This window comes from Pteropus alecto, unplaced genomic scaffold, assembly GCF_000325575.1.
Source record: "Pteropus alecto unplaced genomic scaffold, ASM32557v1 scaffold95, whole genome shotgun sequence".
Taxonomy (NCBI): domain Eukaryota; kingdom Metazoa; phylum Chordata; class Mammalia; order Chiroptera; family Pteropodidae; genus Pteropus; species Pteropus alecto.
In genome coordinates this window covers 21,901,185-21,923,581 of record NW_006441071.1, presented here as the reverse complement: position 1 = coordinate 21,923,581, position 22,397 = coordinate 21,901,185, and the positions used below count along the sequence as shown (strand labels likewise).

General features: G+C 34.1%; 1 protein-coding gene and 1 pseudogene across 4 annotated transcripts in view; both read right to left on the bottom strand.

Moving 5' to 3' along the window:
- PCSK5 (proprotein convertase subtilisin/kexin type 5) overlaps positions 1–22,397 on the bottom strand; it is a 404,343-nt gene that overhangs the window by 246,318 nt on the left and 135,628 nt on the right. For all 4 annotated transcript variants that reach the window (XM_006918450.2, XM_015594534.2, XM_025051431.1 and 1 more), the window contains exons 6-7: positions 4,009–4,097; positions 342–514 (exon numbers count right to left, since the gene is read on the bottom strand). In XM_006918450.2, the coding sequence (XP_006918512.1) occupies positions 342–514; positions 4,009–4,097 (262 nt within the window). The remainder of the gene's footprint in view (positions 1–341; positions 515–4,008; positions 4,098–22,397) is intronic.
- Positions 14,482–14,600, bottom strand: LOC112485104 (annotated as a pseudogene).

Genomic DNA, 22,397 nt, shown 5'->3' with positions numbered 1-22,397 from the left:
TCCCCACTTTTCCTGAAAATCATAATGCCAAGAATACATTTCTCCAAACGCAAGGTTAACATGTGAGTGAATATATTTCCTTTGAACAAATCTAAGCATCCCAATATACCTCTGTTCTTGTCAGAGAAAACTCTCTAGCATTTAGTTTATTTGCAGAACAAATACAACATCCAATCCCAAAGGTTCAGCATCTCTTTCCATTAACCAGTCTCCTGGTTCAGCCTATGAGCTCCATCTATTCCTCTACACTGGAGGACTGGACCTCATAGTTTCATAGATGGCTGGACATGAGAATCATCATCAATCAACATGGTGTGAGCCTAGGGGCTTTTGAAACCTACCATTCTAACTCCGTTTTCAAAGGCTTGCCGGGTGAGTGGAGCTGGTCCGTCCACAGTCTTGCCATCATCATCTGGGCCCCAGCTTGCACTGTAGATGTGCACATGCTGGGGATTGAAGCTAACCGATTTCGCTTCGACCATGTCTGTGACATCTCCATCCAGCATTCGCACTCCTTCAAGACAGAAAGGAAGTAGCTTCATTAGAGGCTTTGCTGTATAATACCCAAACAATCCAAGACTTACTGCAGCTACAGCATTTGCAGCGGAAGCGGAGGTGGGGGGGGATAAACTTTTAACTAACACTTAAGTGAGCATATTTTCCCCAGAAAAAGACAATGCAGACTTTTCTGAAGCTTTCTTGGGGAAGAAGGAAGTTACGTTGCGTGTAAAGGGGCAAAACTTCTTTAAAACCTTTTTTACTCATTGTTCTCTTGTTTCCACAATTTCTCCTTTCTCTTTATCCCTGCAGTAAGTGAGTAGTTGACAGAGAGCCTCAAGCAATCCATCTTCCCTAAATTTCTCTTCATTAGATCGCTTGTGCTCATAATTGATATAAAACATTCTGACCTTAGCAGTCTTAAAAAACTTGGAAAGCTACCTATTTAGGTTGGTCTAATTTCCTCCATATTTAATATTATCTCCTAATCTGTAAGACTGATATGAACCTAATATATTATTTCTTTGCCAAATTATTTATAAGTCAAATAATAAATGAAAATGTTCTCTGTGTATGTAACATATCAAACAATTCTCAAAGGGTTTTAGCAATGCTTAGTCACTAATCTTCATTTAAGTATATTCCCATCAGACAGACAGGAATTTATTATTAGCCTTAATTTGCAAAAAAATAGACACAGATACTCAAAAAATAAATTACATGCCAAATGCCAGGCTCTTCTTTTTCTTTTTATTTTGGAGAAGCACAATGACTAATTGTTAAGAAAACTTAAGTCCTTCAGCTTACGCTAAATATCATCACTGAGACACTGTATTATTTTAAAAATATATTTCTGCAGCCCCAATTTACTCCTTAGGAAAATGTTGTTTATCAAGTAGAATTTCAGGTTTTTATTGATTACCAATAAATGTGGATTAAATAATAAAACCTCAAATCAGGCAGCTTTAGATATTCTGTGGTTTGAAGTGGTATTTCTGGTAGAAAATAAAAATATTCTTTAAGAAACTATATCTTGTGTTTTAAAAAGTGTTTAATTTTTAACTATAAAACTTATAAACAGAAAAATAGAAAGACTGACAATAAATACTGATATAGCCAATACTCAACAACTGTTAAAATTTTGCCACATTTTCTTTATCTAAAAATACAAATATTGGTCTGACCATTTTGTTATATGACAGATATGATACTATAGCCTTTAATACTTTTAACCAAAAAAATAAAATACTCGGACAACATTAGATTTCCTAAAGCATCCCTAAAAACACTGCATTTGATTGTTATATCTCTTGACTGTCATTTCTTCCAGACATTTGGATTTTTAAAGGAGATGTAAATAAACAGAAGATATGGAGAACAAAGGTTAGAAATATAGCCAACAATATTGTAATAACAAGGTATGGTGCCAAGTGGGTACTAGACTAATCAGAGGATCACTTTGTAAATTATCTATATGTCTAGCCAATATGCTGTACACCTGAAACTAATATAAAATATTGAGTATTAACTGTCATTGAAAAAAATAATAAATGTTCCAAAGAATTTTGTTAAATAAAAATTTTAAAAATTAAAAAAAAATTACAAAATGGAAACTGTATTTAGAAAGTTTGTCAGTAGTTTTTGTGGGCATAGAATATGGTGTCCTGCATGTACTGGATCCTGAGCAGCCATTGGCTTGTTTTCATTTGATATGAATATTCCAAATTCATCTGCTTGGTTTTTATGAAAGAAGGATGAACTACTTCATAATCTTACTTTCTGTTTAAAAGCATAAAATGAAACTATTTTACCTGTACTGGGAAGTCTAAGATAAACATTGGACTAACCATATCTTTAAATGTTAATTTGCAGGAGTATCTACACAGCACCTGAATTCAGTTTTTACATCATGTAATTATGTGACACACACACACACACACACACACACACACACACACACACAAATGATAAAATCATATCTAGAGGGTAATATTAATTTTTGACCAAAAGCTGACAAGAATTTTGTTTCCTCAAATTAAAAGATGAAAAACTGCTTTATCTTCATTTAACTGCAAGCTTTCATTCCTTGGGTCTGAGGAGTTAAGTTTATAATTCAGAATGTTCTTGTTTTTAAGATGACAGAACATTTGTGAGCCATTGCCATACATTCTTTTTTTTTTTTTTTTTACTTAGATCCTGTTCAGCTAGGCCAGCCAGCAACTTATCTGTGAGGTTCACAAGTTCATCACTGCATTCCCTCAAGGTCAGAAAGTGCTGGGTTAGCACTGGAGAGTAATGACAAGGACATGGACGCGTATTTCTGTTGTGGGAGATTGTGTGTGCCTGGACAGCAAGAAGGATTGAGTGGGAAGCCACCGTAGTCTTGTAATTCTCTTGAGAAGAGCAAGGGCTTCCAGCATCCTCATCATTTTCAGAGGGAAGTGGTTTGCTTTCCTTAGCTCTTTCATGAACCTTCTCCTTGACATATAGCAGATACTCTCAGAGTTTAGCTAATTACTGCTTTACAAGTTGCAATATATTAAGAATTCAGGGTGAAATAAAGGAAAGAAAGAAGTCAAACTTACTGAGGGCTGACATTCAAGGTAGTCTCAGAAAACCTTAGCACTGCTATTATAGACCCCAAATATTTCATGTTATCTCTACATTTATCCTAGAAAGAATTGTCATTTTTTTAAGATCCAATTCTATTTAGCTTTTAGAAGCAAATAGTGTACTGGAAACAAGGATGTCATCCTTGTTCCAGGAACTTCATTCATCATATGACACCCAATAAGACCCGCAGGGAACACCTGACAAAGCTGCTGGGATCTAAACCATCTCTTACAATGTTTTCTTCCCATTTCCACATGGCTGTGGCAACAGGCTATGCTAACAAAGATGTCTCAAATAGAAAAGTAAGAGTTTGCTTTTATAAAGCCTGGATTTAAACACCTGTGGTTGGGTCCTTGTAGTAAGTTTATGTATATTTGAGTATGTGTGTGTGTGTGTGCGCGCACGCGCGTGCATGTGTATATAAATCTGGAATTATTAATGATAACAGTCTTACTACATTAGAAGACTATAAAAGATTTTACTATTTGTCATTTTAATTGAAGTTAAAAGAAACTTTTCATAAAGCCTAAGGAAACGAAAAAAAATTTTCCACTTTAACAGAATTTCAAAATACTTCTTTCCATAGAGATATCACAGCCTAGTATTTTATTATAGTTCTTTCTGACCCAAGTACCAATTACATAGTTCAGTACAGTATGTCACCGAACCCATTTTCAGTACTGGACAACCTTTTTACATGCCTGTTTAAAAAAAGAAATGTCTGTGTTTGCAACACTTTATTTGATAACACGTGTTAACATGGTCATTTTGCTGTCAGCAATAGTTGAACACTATTATGCAAACAAATGTCTGTCTTTAGTTCAAAAGGGTTCTGAAACCAGTTAACACAAGAGCTCTTGGCTGATTTCTATATCCATGTAAGTTTGTTTCCCATACCTCCGATCTTGGCGTTGAAAGCAATTCCGACTGTGCAGTGAGAGTTGTTTGCCGCAGCTGCCACTTCTCCAGCGCAGCGGGTCCCATGCCTGCAGGGAGAACACACGCACTTTCTAAAGTAAGACACTCCGTTCTCAAAAACTCAACACATCACTGCCACCATTCAGACTTCAAAGTGGTGAAGAATGTATCAAGCTGGGGGTTTTTCTGGAATCTCCTACCCAAGTAACACAGTCTGTTCAATTTTTAGCACTTAATTACTATATTCTGTTATATTCTATTATATGATTATATTCTGGATTATATTCTTGATATATTTATTTTTTATATCTTGCTTTCCCAACTAGAAAATCTCCTTGTAGGCTAAAATCAAATTGTATACTTCTTTGTATCCTCTAAACTACTGATGTCCAATATGGTAACCACCAGCCATATATGTCTCTTGGGTACTTGAAGTGTGGCTAGTATGACTTCATCTTAATTTTTAATTTACTTTAAATTAAATTTAAAAACTAGTACTCAATTCAATTATTAGAAAATGTAAGAATATACATATGAGATTCTACTTTTTTTTTGAAACCGTAAGCTTAAATATAGATCAAGTATCTCTAAAAGAAATTTATCATCTAAAATGAGAGTGCTATAAATACACATTGGATTTCAAAGATTTTATGGAAAAACAAAATTGAAAACGTGAAATATCCCATTAATAACTGTTTTATATCAATGACACATTGAAATATATTAATAAAATATACTCTCAAAAGTTATTTTATTAAATAATATATTTAATATATTATTTACTTTTTACTGCTTTTTAAAAAATGGGGCTACTAGAAAAGTAAATACATTTTCTGAAAGATATTCCTTGTTATTTCTCAATAACTCTGCTCAGTGGTCAGAAAAATCCCTTAGCTGAAAGGACTTCTAAGATTATCTTGTCTGAAGATGGCAAAGAAGTTTCAAGAGTAAAGGACAATTGGCTTTAAAATGGTGGCCTAAAACAGTGTGTTGAAAAAAATTCTAAAGCATGGCTGAGCCCAGAGAAAGGACAGTAAGACTGATGACTATGTCTGGCCGGGCTGCAGAAATGGGATGTGGCAACCATTATGGTGTATTTGTCATTGCTACTGAAGTCCAATGCCTACCTCCCTTCCCTCATTTTTAGAGATGAGGACACTTAAGGAGGCCTTGGTTTGTAAAGAGATCTGTTGAAAGCAGCCAAAGGGTGACTAAAACTAAGGCCCCTCCAAATTCCATTGTAGTGCTTTTTTATTTGAGCACAGGTGCTTCAGACCATACTTGTCATGGGATATGACTATCATCTGTGCAACTATAATCGAGTTACTGCTTACAACTGATAACTGATAGGTACACAAGTTTACACAAACTTAGTAGTAATGTCATACATACATTTCTTTGTAAATATTAAGATATATATAATTTGAATGATTGGTATTATACCACATAATCTTTCAAAAGGTACATAACGTGCGTATATGTCTCTCTCTCTCTATATATGTATGTATACATACACAACGCAGTGCCTTTAACGAGTCCTCTATTCCTGAATTTTTTTCCAGTTTTTCACTAATACTGACAAGGCTATGAGAAACAGTCTTGAGTGAATGTGTATGTGTGTGTATATATTTATAAATATTTCATAAATATTTCATAAATATAATTTATGACAAACTCCTAGAAGTGGAATTACTGGAACAAGGAGTACAGAATATATTGTCAAACTGTTAACAGTAGATGAAAGTAATATCATTAAACCTCATAAAAACTACAAGTTTAATAAAATTACTACAAAACATTAAATTTTTGTACGTGGCAAAGGAAAAAAGACCATAAGCCAAGCTGCATGACAATAAGAATGGAGAAAATATCTAGACAAACCTCTTTTTACATAAACCCCTAAGTATGAGTTTCTCAATCTTTTTCATTCTTGCTAATCTGACATGAAAAATGTTCTCATTGTGGCTTCCCTTTTTATCCCCTCTGATTCCATTTGATGTTGTACATATTTTCAAATATTTATTAGTTATTTCTATTTCTTGCTTTGTGAATAATCCTTTCATGCCCTTTGCCCAAGTTTCTTACTGCCTTTCTATCATATCTGTTACATGTATGTTTCCAAATTTGTTGTTTGAAACATAACCATCTTATTTACGGCAATTTTAGGTTATCATACACAGTACTTAATTTTGATGTACTGATAATTATCTTGCCCTTCTGATATGTGGTTGTGCCACTTTAACCATCAGACAAATGATACGTTTTTAAAAGAGAAAACATTTGATGAAAAGCAATGACCTACAACAAAGATCACTCTATCCAACAAAGCTATCATTTAGAATCGAAGGACAGATAAAGAGCTTCCTAGATAAGAAGATACTAAAGAATTTCATCACCACCAAACAAGAAATGTTAAAGGAACTTCAAGAAGAAGAAACAAAAAGAAGTATAAATAATATAGTGGCAATAACTACATATCTGTCAACAATTACTTTAAATGTAAATGGATTAAATGCTCCAATCAAAAGACACAGGGTGGCTGAATAGATAAGAAAACCAGACCCTTACATATGCTGCCTACTGGAGACCCAGATTGAAAGGCACACTTCAGATTGAAAGGCACACAGACTGAAAGTAAAGGGATGAAAAAGATATTTCATGAAAATGAAAAAAAACAAAAAAGCTGAGGTGGCAATACTTATACCAGACAAAATAAATTTTAAAACAAAGGCTATAACAAGAGACAAAAAAGAACGCAGTAAACCCACTTCTGAGTATTTATCTGAAGAAACCCAAAGCACTACTTTGAAGGGATATGTGCATCCATCCATATGTTCATTGCAGCATTATTTACAATAGCCAAGATATGGAGGTAACCTGAGTGTCCATCAATTGATGAATGGATAAAGAAGAGGTGGTACATATATACAATGGAGCACTGCTCAGCCATAAAAAAGAATGCAATCTTGCCATTTGCAACAACATGGATGGACCTAGAGGGTATTATGCTGACTATATTAAGTCAGACAGAGAAAGACAAATGCCATATGATTTCACTTACATGGAATCTAAAGAAAATAAATGAATGAACAAAACAGAAATAAACTCATAGGTACTAAGCCCCAAGCTAAACTAAAAATTTTCTCTATCAATTATTTATGATCTTCATTAGGCTCTTGTTGCATATTACTTCATGGTATAAGTTATTTTAACTTTAATGTCAAATTCCCTTTATGAATCCATTGTTCTTATACTTTATTGTATCTATTTTAATTAATTCAATTTGTTTTTAATTCTGCTCTAGTTTATTATTTGGCCTATGGGTTATTTATGATTTAAAATTTTCAAATGCATGAGGGTGTTATGTTTTTTTTTGATATTGATCAATAACTTGATTACCTTGCGATAAAAGAACATAATTTTTATGAAGCGACTGTTCGAATTTTGTGAGACTCACACAATGGCCAAGTATGTGATCAATTTTTATAAATGTTCCAATTGCTTGAAAGGGTGTATATTCTCCAATTGTTCTTTGTAAGTCTATAATGTCAAGGCTTGCTCATTATACTGTGGTTTTGTTTAAGTTCTTTGCAGTTCTGTTGATTTTCATTTTACTTAGAATAGGATTGTTAAATCTATCCAGTGGAAAAAAAACATTTATGAATATGTAGTTAATTTTTAAGTTAGTTACCTGTTTGTTCCTTTTACTTTCAAACATTATGTGTTCGTGTTAGTTTATCTCTTATAAATAGCATGTAATTGTTTTTTTCAAGCCAGGTTAACTACCTTTGTCTTTAATTTGATAGTCCATATATGATAACAGTATCTACTCATATATTTATGTTCATTCCCATATATTTCTACCCTTTACTAGTTTGAATTTTATACATTCTATTATTTAGTGCAGGGGTCCCCAACTCCCCGGCTGCAGACTCGTACCAGTCTGTGGCCTGTTAGAAACTGGGCCGCACAGCAGAAGGTGAACAGTGGGCCAGCAAGCAAAGTTTCATCTGTATTTGCAGCTGTTCCCCAGCACTAGCATCACTGCCTTGGCTCCACCTCAGATAATCAGGCATTAGATTCTCATAGGAGCACTGGTCTCTGGTGCCAAAAAGGTTGAGAACTGCTGATTTCGTGGTTATCCTAAGGATTTGATCATGGGTACCTAATAGCACCAAGGCTAAAGTCATCAATACTTTTCTCAACTCTGATTAACCATCTCTTGACATATTAGTTCCCCAGGATTATAGTTATTCACTGGATTTTTTAACTCTAGAAATTACTCATTACTGTTACTAATTTAAACAATCAATGTTTACTTAGCCTTACGAAAGCATTCTTTGCTCTATTTCTTTTTGAAGCTCACACTTCCTTATGGAATCAATGATTTCTTTCTGAAGAACATTCTATAAATGTAACCTTCAAAGAGTCTTTTGGTAGCCTCAGAAAATGACTTTATTTTACTGTTGTTTCTGAAAAATAATTTCTTTGAGTATAGAATTCTAGACTAACAGCCCTTCAAAGATGCCATTCCACTATCTTTAGGTTTCCATTATCTCTGGTGAGAAACCAACCATCTTGGCAATCTAGTTTTCTCTGGCTGCTTTACAGATCTTTTGTTTTTTTCTACTATGAAGGCTCATTAAGAAGTTGTATATATGAATTAAAAAAAAAACCTATTTTTTGAAATTCCTAAACCTACTTTAATGTTTAAATTTTCAGAAGTATTAGCTAGCATCTTCGAAAACTGCTTTTACATCATTCTCTAGTTCCTCCCATCAGAATCTCAATTAGACATTTATTAGATCTTTTCATAATATGTTAATCTTTCATCTCACTTTCAGGCTTTCCAATCTTTCTCTCTCTGGGCTTCATTCTGTATAATTTGCTCAGTTCTATAGTTCACTTATCCTATCTTCAGCCATGACTAATCTATTTAGTCCATTCATTGCATTACTCATTTAAATTATTTCATGTTTCTTTTTTTTGAAGTTCTTTTTCAAATGGGCCTGGTTAATTCTGATGCTCTCTTTTTCTTAAAACACTTTTCAATATTCACATCTTGATGTATAAAAATTATATTTAAATATACTAAGACATGTTTCTCTAATTTGACTATTTTTGCTGCTAGTGTGTTTTCCCCATATAGTTGGTGAATTGTCCATTTAGGAGGTCATGCTGTTTGGGCTTTTATCTGGGTGAATTCTTTGAGGCTGATAGAGAAAACTCACTGTTCTAGAGAAGATTTAAATTTGTGTCTACCACATATCTGAATGTACACCATCCAGGACCTAATCTAACCTAATCTAAAATTTGGGCCATACAAGTAATATAAATTACAGGTATAAATTCCATGACTGCAGTTAGTAATTCTTAAAGGGTAGTTATTTATCTGCTTGTCCCATCTACTACCTAGATTGGAAAATCAAATATGTCCTCTGTCGGTTTTCTTTTTTTATAGTTAAGGTACTGAATATGGTGCCTCGGGGATTCTGTTTTATGCAGAAGTCTTTTCTTACCCCACTGGATCAAGATTTTGTTTCCTGCCATTCCTAGGCTTTTAAAAATCCAGCTCCAGGACGGCTGGGATTAATTGCTCACTCTGGAAAATACCAAGTGTCCATCTATTGACCACCTAAGTTTACAGATTTCAGCTTTCTCAGAGAAATATTCTTGGTATCCCATTAGCTCAACCATGCACTAAAAAGTTAATATTTTCACAGGAGCTTTAGATGTACTATAGTAGAAAAGATTTAATTGAATATCTATTTTACCATATTGTTAAAAAATGGAAGAACTAACTTGGTTCTGTATTCTGAAAATGCAATAAAGCCCTGCACGTATTTTGTGCATAATTAATGTTCAGTGAATGCTCCTAAGTGAAGAATCCAGTGACTATTTCTTTATAAAAACATTTCTTCTAAAGATTTATGCACATTGCTCCACATCATAATGAATGAATCATTTTGGGGAAACAGAGAAGTTATCACTCTCTTGCTGACACATATATTTTAAATATCAGGTAAATAATATATTGCTTGCATATGGTAATTGAAGGTCCAAATTGCTAGCTCAACTATATTTAAACAGCCTACTCTCTTTAGATGACAATGATCATTAATTACCCCAAGTAAAATCATTTTTTTTTATTTTTTATATCTTAGTTGTACTCAATGTTTTGACATGAATTTAAAATAGATCACAGAATGACAGATATCATCATTACTCATCATGACCTGCTCAAGTATGTAAATAAGATTCACTTTTTTTCTTCGCCCAAAGAACAAAGGTGGTCAGCAACAATATTCATGATGTCAGTTAAATTGAATATCTATTTTCTAGATAAAGTTACAGAACAGAACAAATTCAGTATTTCAGATGTATTTTTTTCAAAGGTAACAGAGTAAGAACATTTAGTATATTTTCTGCATAAGGGAAAAATTTTAGATTTTAGTCCAAAAAACAAAATACTCTTTATATTATGCTCTGGTCCACCTGCACCTAAGTATGAACTTTACTAGCCAACTCCCACGTAATGCCCCTTGGAAAATTAGTCACCTATAGCTTTCTTACATATGCGCATAATATTACTAAGACACGTATTTTTTTTAGACGTCCAGAAGATAACCCAATTATGGAAATGATAAGGATATCTAGATCGATGACTGGATATCATGTCAAATAAAGTGAGTGTAGACAAACTAGCAATTAAAAATGCATCACTTCTCTGATTCTCTTAAGAATATTGTCATTGCTGCCAGGGCCCAGTAAGTGTAAGATGTTTTGTTACATAATTTTTACTTGAATAAAACATTTTATTTCTTAAAGAGCATCTTGATTTAAAAATCATTTCAGCGTTTACTATTGCTTTTCTTACTTGGAAAACAAAGTTTTCTCATCTGCTCCATTACCTGTTTCCAATAATAAATCATTGTAATTAAAGGTCTTAAGTTTTACCTGGGCTATCTGATTAAAAAGAAGAAAAATCAGACAGTGCCTGATTTCAGTATTATAATTTCTATAATATTGAGAATATATGAACTTAAGTGAAGTGAGTATAGAATACAAATTCATGGGGTCCGTTATGTCTTGCTAGGTGGTAAAACACTGCCTTCACTCCTTTTGCTTTCTCCCAGTCCTCCAGTCATACTAGTTTGTGCACCTTTTTCTTCCATAATAGTAGGGATAGAAATATTAACTTGAGATTTACCACGGCTCTAAAGATAAGATGTAAGCTCAGCAACGAATCTGAGACAACAGGACACAGTCAGGAGGTCTCCCTTACAGTTTCCACTGCATTGCTTGAAAATCAAAATTCTACTTGTATGGAATCAAGTAATGGCAACTTGGAGAAAGATGGCTATTTCATTTTTTTCTCGGAACAAACATCTGCAGCTGTTCATGGATTCCATCTACCCCTCACTGTTTCTATTCCTTTTTGAAATCTGGTGTGTGCATTCTCTTCAGCATTTTTTCATTTTGCTTAAATCTAAGTGAAAACCTTCCATTTAAGTCTATCTAAAAAGCCCCCTTAGAAATAGAGAGGAAAGTAAGAAATAATGTATTTGATGTGTTCTCCAACAAATCACTTAGAACTGATATTTCCGACTACTGATATTATCCTTGATAATATTATCACTTGATGTTTATATCACACACTCTAGTTCTGAAAGTATTTTTGCCTCATCTGATTCTCACTTCGACCCTGAGGAGTAAGCAAAACAGATATTTCTTCTCTTACAAATGAGAAGATTCAGTCAGTCAGATGGTGATTGGAGGATATAAAGTGTAGCAGGGCAAAGACTAAATCTGAGTCTCCTGGGTCCTTATGTAACGCCTTTTCACTATTCCAGTAAGACTCACAGGGCCCACATTCCTAAGTCTTAGAATGATTGCCAAGATTTCATGACTTCTTTGCCTGCTATCCTCCTTATCTTGTGAGGAAGAGGCAACTTTCTTCCTTCATTATTATTAATGCAGGATATTTGACAGTGTTTTATAGAATCTCCATGATAAATTATTCAACTTGAGCTAGAAGGAGGAAATGCTAGGAATCTTAAAAATGAAAACTGAAGAAGAATGGAAAAATATCTGGAAATGGATTTTCACCCTGTCTTCAGTGAAAAACTTACTGAAGCTCAAGAAACATATTAGGAGATAAAAATAAAAGGATAAATTAAAATTTTTAAAAAGCAAAAAAGAAATTACAGAGTCCATTTTTTGGTGATTAGTTTTTGTAAGACAATTAAGATAATAGCTTCTGAAGTGACTGCAATTATATATGGTCCCTGAGGCTTCAATAATATTAATTTTTTTTATTATACTAGGAAGAAACTCAGGAAAACTCATTGAAAATAACTGCTGTGGACTGAATGTTTGTGGTAATCCCCCAATTCATATGTTGAAACCCTAACTAACCCAAATGTGGTGATATTTAGAGGTAGCGCTTTGGGGAGGTAATTAGGTCAAAGCCCTCATCTTGGGATTAGTGCTCTTATAAGAAGAGACATGAGAGAACTTGCTTCCTTTTTCTGTGCCATGTGACAATACAGTAAGAAGGCAGCTACCTCCAAGTCAGGAAGAGAGACCTCGCCCAAACCAAACCTGCCAACACCTTGATCTTGGACTTCCAGCCTCCAGAACTGTAAAAAATAAATGTCTGTTTTTTAAGCTACCCAGCCTATGGTATTCTTTAGAGCAGCCTGAACTAAGACAATAACAAATAAATAGACATATACAATAATATAAGATTATATTTAGAGATACTTTGATAGCCTAATATCGAAAGAATCTGAAGCATGAACTTTAAACTATGAAGTCTTTATACTTAGCAATAGACATTGTGAATCTTCCTTTTAGCCTTCAGGAATAGATATACAATATTTAAAGAAATTAATAAAAGCGTTTGTCAACTGTTCCAAAGTCTAACAGATATGTCATAGGCAAGTCAGAAAAATGAATAATATATTTTATAGTATTAACCAGTAATAGGTAACTATTGAGAATTAGCATTAGATATATCATACATAAATGACTAGTAAGTATTTAAAAAGCAGAATATTTCTTTTGTAGGGTTAAAAGTACTATTAGTCACTAATGAAAACTTAAGAAGCTCTGTAGATTGTATTAATGTCAATTTATTGGTTTTATTATTTTACTTTATTTACATAAATTGTTACCATTAGTGGAATCTAGGTGAAGAGCATGGAGACCTCTACTATTTTTGCAACTTTCTGTGAGTTTATAATTATTTTTTAAAGTTTTAAAAGTCACTATAGGTCAGAAGAATTTGAATGGTTATTTGTAATACTGTTTGAAATTCAAAATTGATATTTAAATATACTGCTTTAAAAGTTTTTTTCTTACCTCTGCCATTTTCCTTCTTCCTTATCCTCCCCAGCCTAGGCCTTTGACATTCTTTTTTTTCTTCTATGAACCCCAGCCTATGAAAAAGCTTATTTATCATTAACTGAATTCACTGTTAACCATGCTAGCCCATGTCTAAAGGAAAGAATAGCTTGGTTTATCAGAAAACCTAATTCTTTACCTTACTTCTGTTGGTCTCTCAAATATAATGAAATAATGAAGTACAATAAAACCTATCATGGGCACTTGCGTGTGTGTGTGTGTGCATACTCTTGACCAAGATAGTAACTACCTCCTTATCAATATAACTCTCTTCCTATCCTTATCTTAGGGATCAATAGGAACATCAAGGCAATAGAGAATCCTCATCAATGAAATATACTAATCATGATGATGGAACAAGGTCCTTTTTCTTGGCTCCATAGCTAATACTCTAGATTTATCCCATCATGCCTTTTGGCTCATATTTTTGCTTTTAATGATTAGTTTTCCACGTGTTACTTGAGCTTGTTCTTATGAATTCAGATTGCCCGTTACTGTCTACAGCTGCTAGTGATATCACGATGCCTTTCCCTTCGCAATGGGTCTATTAAGAGCCCATTGTTCTTCAAGCTCCCTAACCCCTATAAGAGGTTCTGTTTAGTCTTTGAAACTTTGATCTACTAGTTTTTATCCCACGTAGTTAGAGCTTTGGGAACAGCCTGATCTTAATTCCCATCGCAAATGGAAGACAAATTGTCTCCCTTACCCTTTGACTATGAATAGACAGAAATTAGTCTTTCCTGCCAATTCATTTTAGGTTTGTTCTTAGTGATCTGCGAGTCAAGCGTTTTCTCTTAAAGTTCACAAATGTGGATCTGGAGGATCCAAGCCTTCCTTAGAATTGGAGAATACAACACAATGCCCGTCTTCTCCATCGAAAAAATGTCTGCTTTACTGGGATAAGTGCTACCTACAATTCCAGAAAATAGGAATAGAACACTTTTTAAAAAACTTTTTTATTTTTTAGGTGAGGCAACCCTTGGTTGACCTCACAGATTACAAGGACCTTGTCAGTTTACAATCCCTTAATTTTTTTATTTTTTACACCTATAGAACCTGGTCTTCCTAGGTGGTCTCCCATCCAAGTACTAGCCAGGCCTGACCCTACTTAGCTTCTGAGATCAGACGGAATCAGGCTTGTTCAGGGTGGCACGGCCCTAGACTAGAAAGAACACTTACTTTTTAAGTAAGCAATGAACTCTGTCAAGATGCTGTTGTCTTCTTCTTGAAATTATCAAAGCACCTCCCGAGAAATATTTTAGTTAACAATATTAGTCCTTTCCCCCGTCCCTCTCTCCAGCATTCCCTTCTTCCTTTCTCAAATCCAGATAATTCACATTCTATGTCCTAAAGCTCTTCTAAGCAAGGGGCATACAAAATTGATAAATGTGAGGTTGTGATGCTCACAACCTTGGTGGAGAAGATTCAGAGTAAAGGATTAACAAAACCTTTTCTCCTCATCATGAAAGAATTAGCTTGGTTTAACTTCCTAGTTCTGTTCCCCTTAATATCTGATAAAGATGGAATGTCAGCTACCAAGCAACATTGCTTATGGTAAAAATGAACACTGGTTGGTATGCTGCCATAAACTGGGAGGTCTGTGGCTGAGATTATAAATACATGGTGAGAAGTCTTGGCTTTGGGCTTCTGAAAGCAGACACTGGAAATTGAGCGTACCCTTCCTTGTGTGGCCCTGGAGGCTATATTCATAGGCTACTGCAAGAAATATTGTTCTTAAGAGTGTGGGGCTTCTATGGCAAAATGCCTCTCACACCTACTCATGTTGCTCACTCTTGCACAACTGACATGTCACTTGAGTAGTGGTGGTGGGACAGGCAAAGAGCAGAAAATAGTCCTGGGACTGGTGAGCACTCTTGCTGAAGAAATTCAGCTGATGTTGTTTTCCTACTGGTACAATATATTTCTATCTTCTAATTACACTTATGGTCCAATGAGTTCTAGGAGTTTAACTGACCCATTGAATCTAAAACCACTGAGAGGGATGTTCTAATATTTATGCAAATAATTACCAAGTAGTGAGGTACATGAGGTACATACTAGCCAAGGTTTATGTACAAAGTGTTATAGAAGAATTTCTGCTCCAAGAGTTCTGGCCTAAGGTTAGTGTTTGCGAAATTGTGTGGTATGCAATCTAAAGAAATTTCCTCTTCGCACCTGAACTAATTTTCCTGTAATTTTGCATCATCATAATTAAAAGAAAATTTCATAATTAGAACTCACTAAAGCATGGAATATAAAGTATATATTCAATGTATACGCTGAGAGACTGGAAAAAGATCTATAAAGATAATTAAAAGAATAATGACCTGTATCAAATTATAATTTTGATTTTTTATGGTCTCTTTCTATACATATTTCTCCTCTCCAAATGTATACTGAAAACTACCTCATACAAATAATTCTAAAGTGGTAAAAACAAGAAACTGGGATGCTAAAATGTACCCTATGTAGAAAATATTTCAACTTTACTTGTACTTCTGTATATAGATAAACTCCCTTTTATGACTATTATTATAATGACCTAATTAACTATAAATAATAAGACTACTTCCATGTCCTGGCCCATAATTAACTAACTTTCCTGAATCATTCATTCAGTAAATATTTGTTGAGTACCTACCACATGCTGAGGAATGTATTAGTCACTAAGGATTCAATAGTGAGAAAACTAAATATGTCATGATGTAGTTTCAAGGAACTCCACTAACCTGGAAATCCTGAATAACAGGCAATAATTCACAAGTCCATGTTCATTTAGCAGTAATCTGTTTTATGGTTCTACTTCTATTGGCTTTTGCAAAAATATTCGGGTAAAGATACCACTCAATACTATACACTGTAAAATAGGCAAAAAAATATCTGTTGTTTGCTCAAAATCAGTTAATGATTGACTTTTAGAGAAAAGTGACATTCTAAATTCTGACTTCAGTTTGTTTGAGACTCCTTCCAAATCATCAACAAACTGTAAAAACACTTCTAAAGACATGAGCCTTAAATAGGTGACTCTTACATAATCCTATTTGTCTAAAATACAGGTAAATTGTGGTCACAAAATTCTGACCCAAGTGTTCCCTTGGTGTCCCTTCTGCAATACACTTTGAGATCTGAGAAGTGGGTGGCATTTGGTCCCAGGTTACCTGGGAGGAGGTCCTAAAGTAAACATAAGTAGCTCCAACACCTTATATTCATCAAGCTATCATCATTTTAGCTTAACTGCATCAAACAACTGCTAGCCCCCTGTCTACTGAGAGCTATTCCTGGTTCTCCTTGCAGAGTTCATCAGGGCCATTTTCTCAAACACTGAAAGGTCCTCAACATTATAGAAGTATGAAACCAACAATTAAGGAATGTTCCCTCCAAAATATGTAATTTATCATAATCCCTAATTATTTAGTCAACATTTTAGCACAGGCATATTTCATTTAGAAATAACATGAGATGGGTTTTTATTATGATGGTATTTGCATGAATTTATGAGCAGGGATTGGCAAACATTTTCTGTAATGGGCTAACTTGTAAATATTTTAGGCTTTACAGAGCCAGGTAAGTCTCCCCTCCTCCCGCCCTGTTTTTTGAAGCCTTTGAAAACATAAAAACCATTCTTAACTAGAGAGTCAATGGGGAGATTTGACCCAGAGTCTGTAGTTTGCTACCTTGTGGTTGGTTTCCAGGCATGAGAGGTAAATATAGTCATAGCCACTATGTCTTCTTGGGAACCAAAAAAATACATGCTACCTTTTCCACCTCCACTTCCTATGATTTAATATTGATACTGAATGCTGTTTTATGTAAATGAATCAACTCAACAAATATAAATATCTACTAATATAATAATTTCCATCTGACAGAATGCTTAATACAATGTGCAATTTAGACATAAAGTCAATGCATGTGGTATCACTTATTTATTTTTGCCAGGTAGTTTCACTAAGGTTCTCATATTTAATTTAATTTTATCTGTCCAATAATCTTGCACTACATGTACTTCTGTCCCTATGTTATAGGTAAGGAAACTGATATTCTTACGGGTTAAGTGACTTCACCAAGGTAAGGTGGCCAGTTTACTACAAAAGGACTCTTGACACTAAGTCCTGGTGTTTCTCCAACAGTAAATGGACAAACAAAAATCATGGAAGAACATTCATACATCCTCAACCACACACACATATTTAGCAGGGCCAGAACAAAGTAATGATGACTTGAGACCTTTCCTGAGAGAAACTCTCATAAGTGTACCTTTGAAGCTATCTGCATCACCGCCCACAGGTTCTTTTCAACAGTGTACCATAATTATTGGTTTCCTAACTAAGCAAATAAAAAGGATATTCGCCAATGATCCTACCACTAATGAAATTAATGCTGATTCAGTCATCCCTGTCCTTTTCAGTGCCAGAACTTTATGTCTCTGTGTAAACATAAAATGCAAACAAATACAAGGCAAATCAAGCAAATCAATTACTTAATGATCTTTCAAAAAAAAAAAAACAGGATTTTTTACAATCGATGAAAATAATATTTTAGAATAGCTTCCATCACACTGAAAGCTGCTGTTGAAAGAGGACCCAGAAGAGCAGGATTTAGTAAAAATGGAACAAGGCTGGCAACGTGATGGTGGCCTTAAATGAAAATGATTTGTCAATGAAATGATTCCAAATGGCCCTTGGAAAAACCAATAAAGATTTTTACAAACTGAATCCATTTATGACTCTACTAAAATTCAAATTTCATAATATTACAGAAAAACTACAACTTTGAACATGATTCATCTTTGTTTGCTATAAAAATGGCTATAGCTGCATGTTCTGTTAGATAATAAACAACATGTATTTTCATCATTTTAGTTTTATTATTTAAAATAAAACATCATTTGCAGCGTTCATTACAATACTGGCCACAATTTAAGTAGATTTATTTTTAATGTTTTCTCCCACCAATACCCATTTATCTCAATAATGAGTCCCTCCTGCACTCTCCAAACCAGGAAGATTGTGGATTAAGTAAGAGAATAAGGAACTTGCTTCCCTCTTTTGAGAAAGCATAAGTAGTCACAGAGATTGAGTTACTGCCATGTCCACAACTGGCTTGCTACCTTGACCTTCAATGTGTATTCTATGCAAGTCCCTTTCCATACTTTTTTCTCAGTTCACTGGAATGCATAAAACTGTTTACACCAAAAACATCAAAGTGATATTTCTCCATGAGTACGATGTGATAATAGAAAATGTCAGGGCTTGAATTGCATGCTCAGCATCAGTAAGATTTCCCTTGAAGTATTCATGCAGTTTCCTAAGTCTAGGATACGGATCTTATTATTTCCTTAGTTGACAAATTACTTGCTTTGGCGAGGTGTGAGACCACACTTAGAGACACAGGGGCAGGCCATGGCTGGAAGCCATTATGTCTGGTTTTCTTTAATATTAAAGTTAGACAATGGGACAGAGAGAAACTCCTTTTTATACCCCAAGAGAAGTGTGTTCATAGAACAGAGGTATATTTAAGGACAGAGTCACATTCTTTCTTGATCTAGTACCTGAACATCTTAAAATATGAAAGAAAATATGCATTAATGCTACTAAAGTTTTAACATTCAGATTGATTCATTTTTCCAGACTCTAAAAAAAAAACAAGACAAAAGTATACTGATAGTCAAAATTTTGTTAAAGCATATATTTATAGTTTCTTATAGTGGAATAGTTCCAGAAAGTGTGCAGTTATAGGTGATAATCTCAGAAATAGAAAATCCTTATGATAAAATTAACCAACATTCTCTCATGAGTGAGAATTTTCCAACTCGCCCTCATCCCCATTCCTTTTATTGACAGATTTTTTTTTTCAGGTTGCAGATCACTGAATCACCAAATTGTCTCAACATTCTGACTACTTTCCAGTTCCATGCCCATCACTGAGACAGCAAGGAAGGCAATCACAGGCCAGTTTAAATCATAATGAGGTAAGAAACTCTGTGAAGGGTGGAAAAGAGATTTAAATTGCTTCGTCAGAAGAGGCATTGTTGGGCTTTGTATGTGTCCCATAACCATCAGTCGATAGCTCAGACAATCATAAAACTGTGTCCTTTTCAAAGGGAGAAAAGCAAAATGACTTGGCAAACATTTTCTTTTCCTCTCTCTCTGCCACTTTAAAATGGAAGAATTCTGGATCCTTGCTGTTAACCAAATGGCATTTACAGTTCTCAGTTGGCATGGGGCAGCTGAAAATCTAAAACGAGGAATGCTTATTCCATTTCCATTTCCATGGAAACCAGTCACCAACTGGTGAAAACAAGGTAGATCAAATTTTGAACAAGAATGCTGAAATAATCACTGTTTTAAAACTTTTCACTTGCATCAGGATGGAGAGCATAGTGTAATCTCAGGAACACAAAGATGTCTGTGCGGAGAAGCAATTCACTACTGCTTTACTGTTGCAACTCTTTTCATAACCACAATAACTACTGTATTTACATGAGTTTGGGGGGTCATTCTTTGAAGGACAGATTGCTATAAATCCAATGAATAAGTCATATAGTAAAATATGAAAATTAAATGACTTTTTAAGAGATTTTTGTCAGGTAAACTTTGGAGTAATCAAGTAAACCTCAAAACGTCTTTCAAAATTTATGGTCATGGGTTCCTCTTCTATGTTCTCCTAGCAAATGCATGAGGAAAGAAATGTGATTTCCATTAAATAGGTGGACTATAATCAGTTTTCTTAAAGAAATATAGAAGGAGTACTCCATTTTTGAAATTCTACTATGAAAATCTGACTTTGAAAAGACCACTGAAATAACCATTACAGAGCAAAGGTCACCTCTGTGGCTCTTAGATAAATTTAACCTTTCCAAGAGAATTTCAGACTCATGCCCTCCTCTGTATCCCTGCCCCCTCATCCCGCCCAAATTCAGATACCATTTTCATCGTTTGAGTATTTAAAATATAAATGTTCTAAATTGGGTGGAAATCATTTCCTCCAGAAAAAAATAATGGGATGAAAAGTGTCAATGATTCATTTCACTTGCAGCTCTGTCACTAGGAATTCCTGATGACAATTTCTAAGTTAGCTCTAATACCATGAGTTATTACATAGGCTAGTAGGGCCTATAGTATCCTGAACATGCAGAATCCATTATCTGTAATTCTCATAGCAAATTTCAGGTAGCTATTTTGTCTCCATTTAATATACAGGAGACAATGAAGTCTCCCAATGGCAAAAAGAGTTACTCCAAGTTATTCCTACAATCATTTAACATATTTCCCCATATCATTCACAGTCATCTGGCTCAGAAACATTTCCCTATTTCTAGCTTATAACCACAATTCAAAAGTGTTACCATGTCTATTTCCCATCTCATTAATCCTAATCTCCTCATGTTAGTAAAAGATAAATATGTGTAAATGTCTTGTTGCTATTTTTTGAGTATGCTCAACTCATTTATGATTATTATTTCTAATTTTTCAGCAAAGTTCTAAATCTGAAGTTTCTCCTTAAGTTGGTCCAATTATTTCTGATTTGTTTCTTTCCAACGTATGCTAAATATTTAAGAGGTTCAACCTTAATTTTTAAGATCAACATTATAGTTAATAAGTTGAAAACAATAATAAGAAAGATGTGTATATATTTATAATGAGATAGAGAGGAAGACTGATTTTCATTAGATTTCAAATCTCTCAAGGACTTTTCTCAGAAGTTTTACTAATCAGTAATGATATGTGCATGACTCATTTTCTCCTTTTCATCCTAAAATTACTTACCAAAAACTATTTTTTAAAGCTTATACTACTTGATTTACCTCCTCACTTCAAGAAAGGCCAGCACATAATACCTGAAAAAAATATATATCCTAAATCAAAGGTTAATTAATTTATAATTTCCTTTCTGATGGCTAAGAATGAGAATCGGTTGATGTTAATGACAAGGCCCCAGGTAACTTGCAATATTTTCTTTCCATATAAATTGCACTCTTTTTCAGAGTCTAAATAGAAACTTCTTAGTTTTAGCTATGCAAAACACTGGCAACAAGTATTCAGCATAAAGGGAAGTTTTGTTTTCTCCTGTTCCTGAAACTGTTATACTTATTTATATTCATTTAAGACATCTAGAAACAAAAACAAATATGGCAATTAGGGCAATTTTACACAATAATTTGGAATGAGAACAAATTAAAATTCATTTACAATGTTTACTCTGACTGGATTTAGATTCTTCACCTATAAAATCTGAATATTTTGCATTTTGTGGCCTTTATTTCTTTTCCTGGTTTTCTCAAGTAAAAAAGGGGCAATGATCTTGAAACTGAAGGGATGTTGTGATACTCAATTTCCAACTGGGTTAAATTAGTAATAATCATATGTACATCGAGATAATATATTTAACAATCTCGAAGCATGGTAGAATGATAACAATATAAGCACTTACTGAGTGCCTACTATTTAAGAGTCTCTAGTATGAATGAAGCATGCTACTTTAGATAGTTGTAAAAAAAGTCAGTTAAAATTAAGTGTAATGCAGTATGAGTTAAGTGATGAGGCTAAAAGACATTGGACATATTATAAATTCTTTGCATACATCTAAACAGTTTGGACTTGGCCATAAAGGGTTTGAAGATAGAGGAAAGACATTCAGATTTGAGTTTTAGATAAAGAAGAGGCTCTGTGTAAAATGAAGAAATGTCTGGCTTTTTCCCTTGACATAAAAGGAAAAAAAATGGTTAAGCAAGAAAACACTTTCTTTTCCAAAGCTTATCAGGAGCTCAATAATACCAAGATACCTTCAACCATCACTGACATTCTCTCAGTAATGATTATTCCCTTCAACTGATCATTTTCCAAGATCCAGGTCAAATGCTACCACTTTCAGAAGCCTTCCCTACAATTTCTGCCTACCTCCAGTGACTACTAATGTAAACCCTATTCCTATGGCCTGTAGCACTGGTTAAAAACAGC